Source organism: Megalopta genalis, chromosome 5 (assembly GCF_051020955.1).
Source record: "Megalopta genalis isolate 19385.01 chromosome 5, iyMegGena1_principal, whole genome shotgun sequence".
Lineage (NCBI taxonomy): Eukaryota > Metazoa > Arthropoda > Insecta > Hymenoptera > Halictidae > Megalopta > Megalopta genalis.
This window is the reverse complement of record NC_135017.1, coordinates 16,471,628-16,483,864: the sequence shown is the minus strand read 5'-3', so window position 1 is coordinate 16,483,864 and position 12,237 is coordinate 16,471,628. Positions and strand designations below refer to the sequence as shown.

General features: G+C 49.4%; 1 protein-coding gene across 5 annotated transcripts; it reads right to left on the bottom strand.

Annotated features, from left to right (window-relative positions):
* Positions 1-4,634: 4,634 nt before the first annotated feature.
* Positions 4,635-11,793, bottom strand: LOC117227431 (pyrroline-5-carboxylate reductase 2). 5 transcript variants are annotated; one of them, XM_033482658.2, is made up of 9 exons: positions 11,641-11,792; positions 10,265-10,512; positions 9,589-9,770; positions 7,999-8,136; positions 7,315-7,385; positions 6,371-6,541; positions 6,089-6,301; positions 5,794-5,959; positions 4,635-5,691 (listed from the first exon to the last, which is right to left on the bottom strand). In XM_033482658.2, exons 3-9 carry the CDS (start codon positions 9,662-9,664, stop codon positions 5,564-5,566), a joined length of 963 nt encoding a protein of 320 aa, XP_033338549.1. In that variant the 5' UTR covers positions 9,665-9,770; positions 10,265-10,512; positions 11,641-11,792; the 3' UTR covers positions 4,635-5,563. The 5 variants fall into 5 exon arrangements, with proteins under 5 accessions (XP_033338549.1, XP_033338550.1, XP_033338548.1 ...); XM_033482659.2 differs by lacking the exon at positions 11,641-11,792 and adding an exon at positions 11,445-11,612; XM_033482657.2 differs by lacking the exon at positions 11,641-11,792 and adding an exon at positions 10,564-11,167.
* Positions 11,794-12,237: the final 444 nt, after the last annotated feature.

Genomic DNA, 12,237 nt, shown 5'->3' with positions numbered 1-12,237 from the left:
ACATCCGCGTTCGGCTTTTACGATCGTATTCCGGTTTCGAGCGAGCAACGCGACAACGACAGCGCGCGACGGTGCATTGGAACGCTCGTTCCGCCGAAGAGAGAAAGAAGGTGTTATTGTTAGATAAGAAAGCGTCCCGGCGCGCCCCGTCGCGCCCCGTCGCGCTCCGTTCCGTCTCGTTGATCGAGAAAGCGTTAAAACGCCCTTTGCGGGTTCTTACCGATTTACGCGATCGGAACGAATCTCGAGTCGGAGCGGCCGAATCGGACGAGGTCGTCGACCGACGCGCACCGACCTCTCCACAATTTGTCCATCGCGCGCTTATTTCTGGATGGCGTTAAGAGTACGTATTTCCCCGGCCGAGAAACGGACGCGCGTGCAAACCGCGAACGCGAGCGCGTCAAGGCCACCGTGCCACTCGTCGACCCTTCGACGCGCTATCCGCGAGCTACGAGTTACGGGGTAACAGGACCGTTGAAACGTCGACAAATTCGAGTATTTCGTGGAGCAAACCGCCGTGCGGGAAGCGGGCGTCTCCGCGGGTCCATCGGGGAACTCGACTATTATCAACGATAAGCGACCGTGCGAAGCGGAGACGGCGGGAGTCGAGTCGCAACGGCGAACAAAGCGACCGGCCGAAAAAGAGCCAACGAACTTTCTCGACCCGCGCGAACAAGGGCGGAGAAGGGCGAGAATGTCGGAAACGCGGCCCAAACGGTGTTCGCGACACAACACGTTTTCGACGCCTTCTCGAAGCAGTCGTTCGGCATTTCTAATCGGCTACATATTTTATATCGTATAATTTTCGCGTCGCGAATCGATATCGATCTCGGTCTCGGTGATGCCGGCTCGAAGACGGGGAACGGCTTTCGATTTCGAGCGATTCGGGTACAGCGAGAATGCGAGCTAAAACGCGAAAGATATTTATAACGATACGTCGAGCGCGGGATTCGTGCCAGATGTAGGTACAACGAGCGATTCGGACCTATTTTGCGAACGAGACCGACGCCTCGCCGCGCGTCTCGCGACAAACTTCTGGAACGAAACGGCGCGATGCATCTTCTATTTCTACGGTTTCGCTAGTTTCGTAACAGCCGTATCGCGGCTGCGACGTTGGACCAGGAGGTCCGTACGACGCGAGAACCTCGGCGAGAAGGATTCCGCCTTCCGCCGCGCGCGGCTTTCTCGTCGACTATACGCATCGTTCGTCGATGTCCGAACATACCTATCCGCGCCTATTATGTAGCATAACGTGCGACATTTCCGGATCGCCGACTCTCGACTATTTCTGAAACGGTCGAGTCGCGGTCGAACGAGCGTCGAAGATGTTGCGCGCGGCGACGTCTTCGAGGTCTTCGCGCCTTTCGGTCTTCGGGACTTCCCATTCCTAGCCGCTTTCGCACACCTCGCTTCTCGACCCGAGACCCGCGATAGCTCGCCGAACCTCGGAACTCGAACCAACCGAAGCGAGCCGTACCCGCGCGCGACGCGACCAATTGAAATTTCGGATATCGAATTTGAAACGTACTCGTTCTCGAACATACGATATATGTAGGTAGAAGAATATAGGTACACGTGTACACGGACGAAACGATCCCAGGATGTGTAGGAAATGGCGCAGCCGCGCGTGGGGTAACACCTCGTTATCGACGCGAGCAATAACGTTGTGTACGCGGCGCGGCGCGGCGCGGCGCGGCGCGACGCCACAATTTATGTACGTCGGACACGTAACGTATCATACGTTAGACGCGTGTTCGCGAAAGACGAACGTGCCAACTCGTAGTTTTCTCGTTTCTATCGCGACACGTTCGTCTTCCTCGACCGATCCTCGTCGAGAAGTCGAACGATCTGTCGCGATCAACGACACGGTTGTACAAGCAGAGTTCACGTTGCAGAGACCGCGGTCGTATCGTTCGGAAGCTCGCTAAACCTATTAAAACTTAAAACCAGGTGAACGATCGATCGTCGGCATCGACGACACCGTCGTAGACGCCACCGTGATACGTGCATGTACATACGTATGCGCGTGTATACGAAGCAGGTACGTAGCTAGCGACATCGTAACGATATCGTTTTCAACGGCCGGGCAGACGCCAGTTCCGTCCTTCGTCGTTCTCGAAAATTTCACGACTTTTTCAATCCTCGGGCCCGAGGCTTTAGGCCTCGTATATCATAAGATAGCTCCGATAATTGGCTGTCTCGCGATCGGTTTCGAAGCAGGACGATGATCCGGCTGTAGTAGACGCATTAACTTTCATCGATAGTTGGCAAGAGCCGACGGTACTCTCTTTCTCTCTCTCTCTCTCTCTCTCTCTCTCTGACCATCCGCAACGTTTACTCGGTTGACTCGACTCGTCTCGTCTCGACCGTCTCGACCGTCTCGTCCTCGCTTCTCGTCGCGACCGCGACCTGGTCTCAGCGTTGTCCGTTATTCGTCTTCGTATCGTTGGGACCGTGTTAATTCGAGTTGTATCATTCCGAGTATTCGACGCGAAGGCTGTTGGAAGACCGCGACTACGCGGTATCTACGTTGTTGCGCCGTAAGGAAAGGAAGTACGGAGAACGTATCTACGTGTTCACCCGCGAAATATGTACACATGTATATCGCGCGAGGACTGCGCGCACCGATAGGCGCGTCAACTCGAACGCGACGGCCTCGAAAGCACGGTTAATCGCGTGTAATGTGTTTGTCGATGATATACGTATCTATATATGTGTATGTATATGTATACGCGCGCGCGCGCGCGCACCACCAACAGCGTATTTTTCACATTTTTCTTCAACGTAGGTGGAGAAGTACGCCGGTGTCGACGTTTTCTTATGTAATGTAAAATAAAACTCAACGATGCGTCACCCAACTTCGCACGATCGTTTCATTTGATATTTTTCCGATTAGCTCTTCCATAAATCGCGATCCTCCAGCTTCGATGTCTCAACGTCCATAAATTCTCACGGAACGATGTTCGATAACGTTCGGTAATATTCGCGGTCGACGAGATAACGCGAGATGTACGGCGTACGGGATCGTTGCCGCGTAACGATAAACGCCCGAACTATCTCTGCTTTCTCGGAAGAATTTATATTCGGAATCGTCGATGAATTCTAACGATTTTACTTCCTTACGGCTTTCGCCGTAACATATAATGTAGAATTCGATACGAATCGTCTGCCCCTGAACGTTTGAAATTAGCGCCAGGTGTGACACAAGTGGCGCTACTTGCGGCGAAACTGTGAAGCTCCTTTCGGCGTTCGTACAGCGCCGATTGGTCCGGTGGCAAAACGCTGAAACTGCTAGCCAAACGGTGGCGCCTCTTGCGGCAGAAGCTGGAACCTACTTTCGGCGTTTGTACAGCGCCAATTCGTCCGGTGGCAAAACGCTCAAACTACTAGCCAAAATTACCGACAGCCGATTTTGGCTAACAGTTTGAGCGTTTTGCCACCGGACCAATTGGCGCTGTACGAACGCCGAAAGGAGCTTCGAGATCTCGCCGCAAGAGGCGCCACTGACGCCCGCATTCGCGGAACGCATGGTCGTCGAAAAACATTAATTATGACAATATTAAAGCACAGAAATATAAACCAAAGCTACGGAAACGTTCGGGAGAATCTATTGCATCGATAACATATTAAAAAACAGATCGCAACAGTGCGAAACGTCATTAATTGCGTTTTGAAGTTTGATTCACTGTAATGCTAATTACTCACATTTTGTAACGTTGTCATCCGCTTTCTTCACGCGATATCGACGCAGCAGACGCTCCTCTATAAATCGGTGCCCTTGGTTTATCGTTTTATGCCCTACTTTTGCCTTAATTAATATTTTTCGGCGACTCTGCGTTCTACGAATGCGGCCGACAGTGCTGCCTCTTGCGGCGAAATCCCGAAGCTCCTTTCGGGGTCCGTACAGCGCCAATTAGTCCCGTGGCAAAACGCTCAAACTGTTAGCCAAAATCAGCTGTCGGTAATTTTGGCTAGTAGTTTCAGCGTTTTGCCACGGGACTAATTGGCGCTGTACGAACCCCGAAAGGAGCTTCGAAAACTCGCCGCGAGAGGCGCCACGTGTCGATTCTAAGATGGAAGACAAAGATCGATATACCGACTTCGAAAAGATGCTCGCGCGTATCGAAAACGTCATGAACACATGGGATTTGCATTATGCCCGATATATTTCCGGCTCGATTTTCGCGTTTTTCTCGCCCCTGATCGTTCGGACGACAACCTAGGGTACACCATGTTGTAAAGTAACCGTCGCCACCAGTTTATCCGTGTACCGATACTAAGAAATAAAAATAAATAAGTTTCATCGATTCGTAAGTGGAGTCGCGTGCTAACTCTGCAAGATTCATCCGTGACAGCTCTAACAGATATTCGATCGTCCCTACATACGGGCATCCGCGTATCGTCAACGTCCGCATACCTTGAAAATGTTCTTTCAATTTTGAACCGTTAATCTCGAATTTGTTGGCAAACATGTTTGTTGTTTAAAGTAATGCGAGCAAAGCGTACACGAAGATACAGCGTAATGGGGCACGATGCGAGCGGCTGCTGTGTAACTTCAAAGAAAATAAACAGAATCGTAATAATTGAACGATAAGAAAAGAAACAGGAACTGGATTCGATGAATAACGCGCAGATGATTATCAAGGACAGTCTTTATCGCTCGAGCAATCCTACTACAAATATCAAGATTACGAAGGCAACTGCAAACGATATTGTACTTGTGCACATATTTGTGTTACATCGCTTAACTTTTATTACGGATCTAACGTCTAAGAGGTAGCTTTGTCGGTGCATCGGCAAGCGTAAGACGATAGAAGGATGCGTCAACAACGAGCATCTATAAATACTCGGACAAACAATTCCTATATCTAGCTATCTTTTATCGCGCGAAGAATTTATAAGTTGTTGGATAACACTGTGCACGTGCATCGTTGCTCGTTAAATAAATTAATTAATAAGAATTAAACGCAGGATTATCGCTTCGGGTATAAAGAGAAATCGCAGGACAAAACGCGTAATGTACGTGCAATAATGCTATACGTATGTACACGCGTCGAGATCGTATGTTCCATATTTTTTGTATTTTTTTATAATCGATTTCAAATTGAAAATCGTGGAAACAGCGTGCTCAAAAGTATACAGATGTCGCTACAAAATATGTATAAAAATATTTACATGTAACATTCTTATATACCGTAACGTTCGTTCTAAAAATATGATATCGTCGAAACAGTTACAGATCTATATTTTTAATCGCGACGCGATGCTTCGAACGAATGATAAACAATAAATTCAATGAAATTATTTACAAAATCTACAAAAGAGTTCTTAAAAACTAGACATAGTTAATCGCTATCGCTTATCTCCAGTGTAGAACTACGCGAGTACTATATATGTTTCAACTTGCTCCTTGTTTCCGGCTCCTATCTCTCTCTCTCTCTCTCTCTCTCTCTCTCTCTCTCTCTCTCTCTCTCTCTCTCTCTCTCTCTGCGTGTGCGTGCGTGCGTGCGAGTGCGCGTGTGCGTTGCCAATTTTCTACTTCACTGTTCGATTGGTCGAGAAATTAGTCTTGGCCATTTTCTAGAAACGAGCTAACTTCTCTGCACCGCTTCGTTGCTGCTTCTACCGCGCCGATCACAGCCGATCTTAAACCGTGTTGCTCGAGATAGTGGACGCCTGTTATGGTAGATCCTGATCGCACAGAGAATTACAGCAATTTGAATTCGGAGAGAAATTCGGGAGAGAAATTCGAAAAGAAATACGCGATATATCGCGACAGGTTCGATTACCAACCAGCAGGAGATGCCACGTCGTCTTTCAGTTGTCCCGGATGAGCGTTGGTTTCCCGAACCATAGCGCCGGCACCGAGAACGGTCTGCGCAGCCAACTTGTAGGCGATCGGCCTCGTCAGGCCCATTTTCACGCCGCCGTCGGCCATGGCTTCTATCATCATGTATACCTAACGAACAGAAACGGGCAACCGTGTGCCGATCATCGAGCCGATTCGTTTGCCAAGGGAGATAAGAGACGGTCGCGCGAAGACCGCCGCGATCGACTATCGGAAAGTTCGATATATTATTGTACTGACGTAAGCGGGCCCGGAACCGGCCAGAGCGGTGACCGGATCGATCGAGGTCTCGGGCACTTCTTCGCAGACACCCACGGAGGAAAACAATTTCTCCGCTATTTCAGCTTCCTTGTCGCCCGCGTGTTTACCACGCGCGAACACCGTAGCTCCGCAACCAACGAGGACCGGTGTGTTGGGCATCACCCTGATCACCGGGGTTCCTCCGGGTAAAGCCTGCAAGCATCGGAACGCGTAACGTGATATTCGATCGTGTCGCGACCGATCGATCGTTGCGCGAAATACCTTTTCCAACGATGCTATTGGAACGCCCATAGCGATCGACAGCAACAGTTTGTTGTAGTTTTTCAAATCCGGAAGAACCATCGGTACCACTTGCGGTTTTACCGACAAAATCAAAAGGTCCCCGTGATCGACTACGGGTCCGTTCTTGAATACGGTCTCCGATCCGATTTCCTGAAAGAACGTTGGAATTACAATTTGATTCCCCATCGCCGACTATTCTCTGCACGTGCATTCGTTGCATCGGCAAAACGTAAAAATTCGGCTTTCGAGATCCGAGATCCGAGATCCGAGATCCGAGATCCGAGATTCGAGATAAAGGCATAGCCAGATATCCGCGTCGCGCGTCACGCGTCGGTCACAATTCATAGACTTGTCGTTGAGCAAAGATAAGGAAACGTATCGCGTATACAACGGAAAGTTTCCTAGGCGCGATAACGATCGAAAACGCTCGATCCGATCGAGTTTCTGGCGACACGAGCGAGCATTCGTGAACCCGGTGCGAGCAAGAACAGAGTTCGGAATCGCCGATCGCCGATCGCCGATCGGATATGTAAACGTACATACGGTACGATATCTCTAATTAACTGATCGTGATCGCGATCGCGGTCACGGTCACGATCGCGATCGCGATCGCGATCGAACGGGCGACGCCGCAACAAGCTTATTAACGATTGAGCAATTTCAGATTAATGTTTACCGAGCAAACAAAAATGATATTCGTTGTTTTGATGTTTTTTTCGAGATACAGCACGACCAGGCCGACGCGCCGATACCGTCGGCCATTCGCTGATTACCTTTTATCGCGTTTGTTTTGCGTGTCCAAGGAATGCGACGGTCGCAAATGAATCATTTTACGAATAACGGGGTGGAGTGGAGGGTTTTCGCGCGAGGGTGGGGAGACAGGGAAAATTTCTATTCTCTCTACGATCGCGAAACCGACTTACCTTGAACGCGTCTATACTGGCTGCGTCGTTCGGTAGGCAGCTGGCCAGCATCATGTCGCCCCTGCTCAGCCCTGCGAAACACCGTATTTGCGTTAACAGGGATCGGGCGTGTCCTTTGCGGACGCTTCGGAATCGGACGATTCGATCTTCGAGTTTCTCCGTACGTTTCTACGCGTATATGCATACGTGTACGCGTGTCTCGGGTTCGTTGCCCTTATTGGATCGTAAATACATGTATCGTACGCGTATGCATACGCTATAACCTTGCCGTAATATGCGACCGGGGGTGGTGATTCGGCAACGTTCAACATTCTTTTCGACGAGTCGACGAATACGCGTGCCATCCGATACGATGGGAATCGGTTGGCTCGTACCTCGTGGCAAATTCTCGAATTTTCTCAACTTCCCGCCGACACACCGCCGACCACAGGCGATCGAGCGTCGGGCAGAAGATAGGTCGGAGGTCGGACGAACGAGCGCGAACGGAATCGATGGAAGCGAATCGGATCCGTCGAGTTGCAACGTCCCGTAACTTTCCACAACTTTCCACACACAAGTTCGCCGAACGCGTTTCGGGAATTTTCTTGACAAATTCGAGTCGCAAGGTGCGAAGATACGCGTTGGGAAACCGAGTACCATTCCATTGGGTAATTAAGAGCAACTAGGTTCTATCGTTATTTTTACCGGCACGAATGAAACCCTTGGCAAGCGCCTGTGCCATCTTGCCGCCTCCGATGAACCCGATCTTCAGCATCTTCGTGTCCACGTTCAACGATACCCTTTTCCTCTTTTCCTGGCCGTCCGCGAGAAGCTGGTCGCTCACTGCAAAAACAATTCGTTACAGTTCGAAACGATTCGTCGGAAAAGATCGAGAAAGTCGGGACATCCTGTTCGATCGCGATCGCGATCGCGAACGCGATCGCGATCGAGATCGGCGTCGTGGGACAGAGTTTGCGTTCGTTACGCTCGTCGAACCTCTATTCGATTCCTAGTTGGAACGAATGTGTACGAGCATCCGCGACGATTCCGTTCCATCTACGGTACTCTCCGAATCGATCGGGTACTTACGATATCTTGCAACGGGGTACGTCTTGGTCTCGCTGCGTGACGGATCGGATCGTATCCCTTCGACGGAAACGCGACGAACGCGACGGAAACGCGGGAACTGCCGAGTCGAAGACCAAGCGTGTTTCTAATCCGAGTCTCGAACGAGCTTCTAATCTGCACGGTGCAAAGGGGAACCCGATGACCGAGAGCGGCCGCAGCCGCGGCTGGTGCGGTACCTTCTCGCAGCTTCTCCTGTTCTACTCCCCATCTCCTCTTCGCCCCGAACTTCGGATTATTCCGCTCGTTTCTCTCCGTTTTTCATTTCATCCTCGTTTTTTTTCTATTTTTATTTCATGTAATCGTACAGCAGATAAGATGCTCGCTCGCGCTCATCCATGCGCGTTCGTTGTCCGTCGTTGCTCGTCGTTGCTCGTCGTTGCTCGTCGTTGCAAGCCGGCGTGCGTGCACGCACGGACACCCATACATCCGTGCTCGTCGGCGCGTTTACTCGGCGATCTCTCGGCTGACTCGGCGGTGCCAATAATTGCTGGAACGTTGCGGTCGCCGTTCTACATAGACGAACCGCGATCGTAATTCATCGTGACTCGGTTCGCCCGGTTAACCAGAAAAGAACATAACTGAACGACGTTCGAAAGAAACCGATTGCGAGTCGAAGCGAAGCGGCCGTAAGGGCGTTGCAAGGGCTTCTTTGTGCAGTTTCTCTGCGAAGTCGTGATCGGCATCGGCATCCGTATCCGTGGCCCTATTCGTATTCGATCGCGACGCTCCTCATCTTTACAATAACGTTCACAGTTCGGAAGAGTGGAGATCGAGATCGATCGGATCGCTTAGCTTTAGCTCGTCGATCGTTAGAAACGATTACGAAGATGGAACGGCGCGTCGCGATATCGTTCGCGGTTTGTCAACGACTTCCGATTCGCGTTTTCTATCAACAGGCCAGGTCGATTCTTCCATCGGAAGAACGATTTTACAGCAGCCGTAGCCATCCGTGTTACGTTTTCTCGCTCGGATTTCTCTTCGATATTTATGCATCCATCGTTCTACCGATGCACGCTAATGCGAACATTGCAGGATGTAAACGGGGCGTCACGTGCGGAAGGTCTGCGAAGTCGATTAATCGGAATCACGTTTCAATCGGATATCGCGAGTTGTTCGATAACATCGTGATCTCGATCGAACCTTGACAACGTTTGCGACATTACTCACCGTTCCGGGCGTTCAGCCGTCGCCGGACGCGTCTGCTCAATTTCAGAAATTCCATTGTCTTCAGATTCGTGGTCATCTTGGGCAGTGTGTTTTCCTTCTCGAGCTTGTACCAGATTCTATAAACGTGGCCAGCGGTTTCCGATAAACGCGAGCAGTCGTAGTCGTAGGTCGTAGCCTAAGGCCTATCGAACGAAACAGAAATAAATCGCTTGGCATCGTTATTCCGGCCCAAGGATCGGGAGAAACACTTGTAGTTTTACGGGCGACGAAAATATTTCATCGTTAACGTAACGCGTCGTAAACTGTAATCGGACACCGAATATAATTTACGTCGATCGAACTTTATCGAAAATCTTTCGTTGTTCGAGACGCGAGAAGCGGTATCGTATTTTATTTCAACCGACCGGGGATCGAACGAACATATAAAATACTTGAAGTTTTTCTTTTCTATTGCGTTTCAAAGAACGAATGTGAAATCGTAATTGGTAATTATGCACGATAATTCCCATTGCCGAATAACATTGAAACGAGTTTGTACGATGGTCCTACGATCGAACTAATTTTATTCCGTTTATTCGTTTCCGAGCGTTTACGATCGATTCGAAGTTAATAAGTTGTACCTTCTCGACTAATTATTAATATTATTCCCAGCATTAACGAAAAAATCAATACTCACCCAATTTTACATAGTGCACAGCGCATGAGAGAATAGTCGTATGCGGTCGGTGGCCTCTCTCTCTCTCTCTCTCTCTCTCTCTCTCTCCCCCTCTCTCTCTCTCTCTCTTTTACAGGGCACCCGATGCAACGATATCGCGCAACGCCAAATTCCAGCCTACAGTAATTGTTACGCTTCGAATTCTGTGCACTTCTGTGCAACGGTTTTCCAAGCGGGGCTTATATACCGATGTCTCGCGTCGTCTCAAACTGAAATGCGACTTACAAATTACTGTTCATCGAAGACACACGGAAAACTACCTATTCGGCGCCGGCCAATCGCAATCCAAACACAATCGTGTCACCCCCTTATCAGATACAGAGCTTTCCGGCGCCACAGGCACGCACAGGCACGCACGGGCACGCACAGCGAGGAGGACCGACTCGACCTATTGTTACCTGGTTGCGCATAGGCGATATAGAACCTCGAGAACGACCCGCGCGACACTTGAATCGTACCAATCGCCGATAAGTACAAATTATTGTGTCGCGTACGGTCGGTATCGCATTCTTGACGATCGATACGATTACGATCTCTGTACCTCTATTTAAAACGATAGGAATCATTCTGTTCCTGTCATACCGTTTCCCTACGTTCGGCGCGTCTCGTTGCATCGAGCAATCAATGCTTCAGCCAAAATATAACGAACGATCGATATTAAAAATTATCGATTAAATCGAATAAACGAAGCTGCGTTCAATGTCCGCGCAGCGCCAATCGAGGCAGTGACGAAACGCGCAAACCGTTGACCAAATTACCGACGGTCGAATTTGGCTAACAGTTTGCACGTTTCGCTACTACCCCGATTGGCGCTGTATAGACATCGTTTTTTTCTTCCACGAAAGGCGCCAAAAGAAGACACAAATTCTAGGGACATACCACACACGGAACTACGAACGAACAAAATAAGAAATAATCCAAGTACATACGGTAGAAAAGCAGGGACTTCGCAAATTCGATGCGACGAGAGCAATAGCTTTTGCACGAATATCTTGGAAACTAAGCTTTTCCGCGGACTATGCGTAAGGAGAACCAAACAGAAAAATTATTCGAAATCATGTATGTACGCATGTATCGTAATCCACCCGTGTTCGGATATTACATTACGGAATACGAAAGAAATGTTGGGATTAGTATTTACCTAGTACGAAACAAAAGAAATAGGACAATCGTCGCTTCTGGCTCGCAATGTTTGCATCGTGTACCGTGAGTGTTACACGATACAACATGGACTTTGAATGCGATAATCTCCTACCACCACTACCACCCCGAGCTCTGGTCACCATCGATCACCATTTTTCTTTGCACTAACAACTTGTTTGTAGTATATTACCCACCAAAGCTGTCACGAAACGTATGGTGTGCGGGGCTTCGCGAACATTGCAGAACACACAAGCTCCTTTTTACACCAATCCTCCCGGTGAGTCTCTGGTAGGAGGACACCGCTGACCTGCGCATCGTCGCGCGACGATCTATCGCTGCTACGATACTCTCCGTTACTCCAACTTCGGTTCGCGTTGGTGATTACGGGGAAGGAGAGGGGGCAAACAGATTTCCCTCGCGTCATACTTTTCGTGGTAACTCTGCTGCCCCGCAATCACGATAATTGATTACACCACCGACAGCTGTTCGAGTAAAACATAGTCTACACGATCCTGTTTCGCGCACCTTCGGTTATTACCGGTGCCAATCCGGTAAAACGACCGAATCGGTCGAAAGCCGGTGTCGTACGAACGACCTGTTCAATATTTAAAGAATGCCGTGTCTGGACAACGTGTGCACATGCGTGTACGAATAAAACTTACCGCTTCGACGTCGCGAGAAAAGAAAATACCTACTAGGGGAAACTTGGTTAAATTTCGCAACTCTCGCTAAAAAACAAAACGAGAAACGATCGTTAACATTTATATGCCAAGATTTGGCAGGACGTCTTT

Bases quoted from the DNA above. Each gene is read 5' to 3' on its own strand.
- LOC117227431 (XM_033482660.2), bottom strand. From the start codon at position 9,664: ATGACCACGAATCTGAAGACAATGGAATTTCTGAAATTGAGCAGACGC. The intron at 6,542-7,314 runs GTAAGTCGGTTT...ACGTTCTTTCAG, and splicing joins CCAGTATAGACGCGTTCAAG to GAAATCGGATCGGAGACCGT. The intron at 5,960-6,088 runs GTCAGTACAATA...TCTGTTCGTTAG, and splicing joins CCGGTTCCGGGCCCGCTTAC to GTATACATGATGATAGAAGC.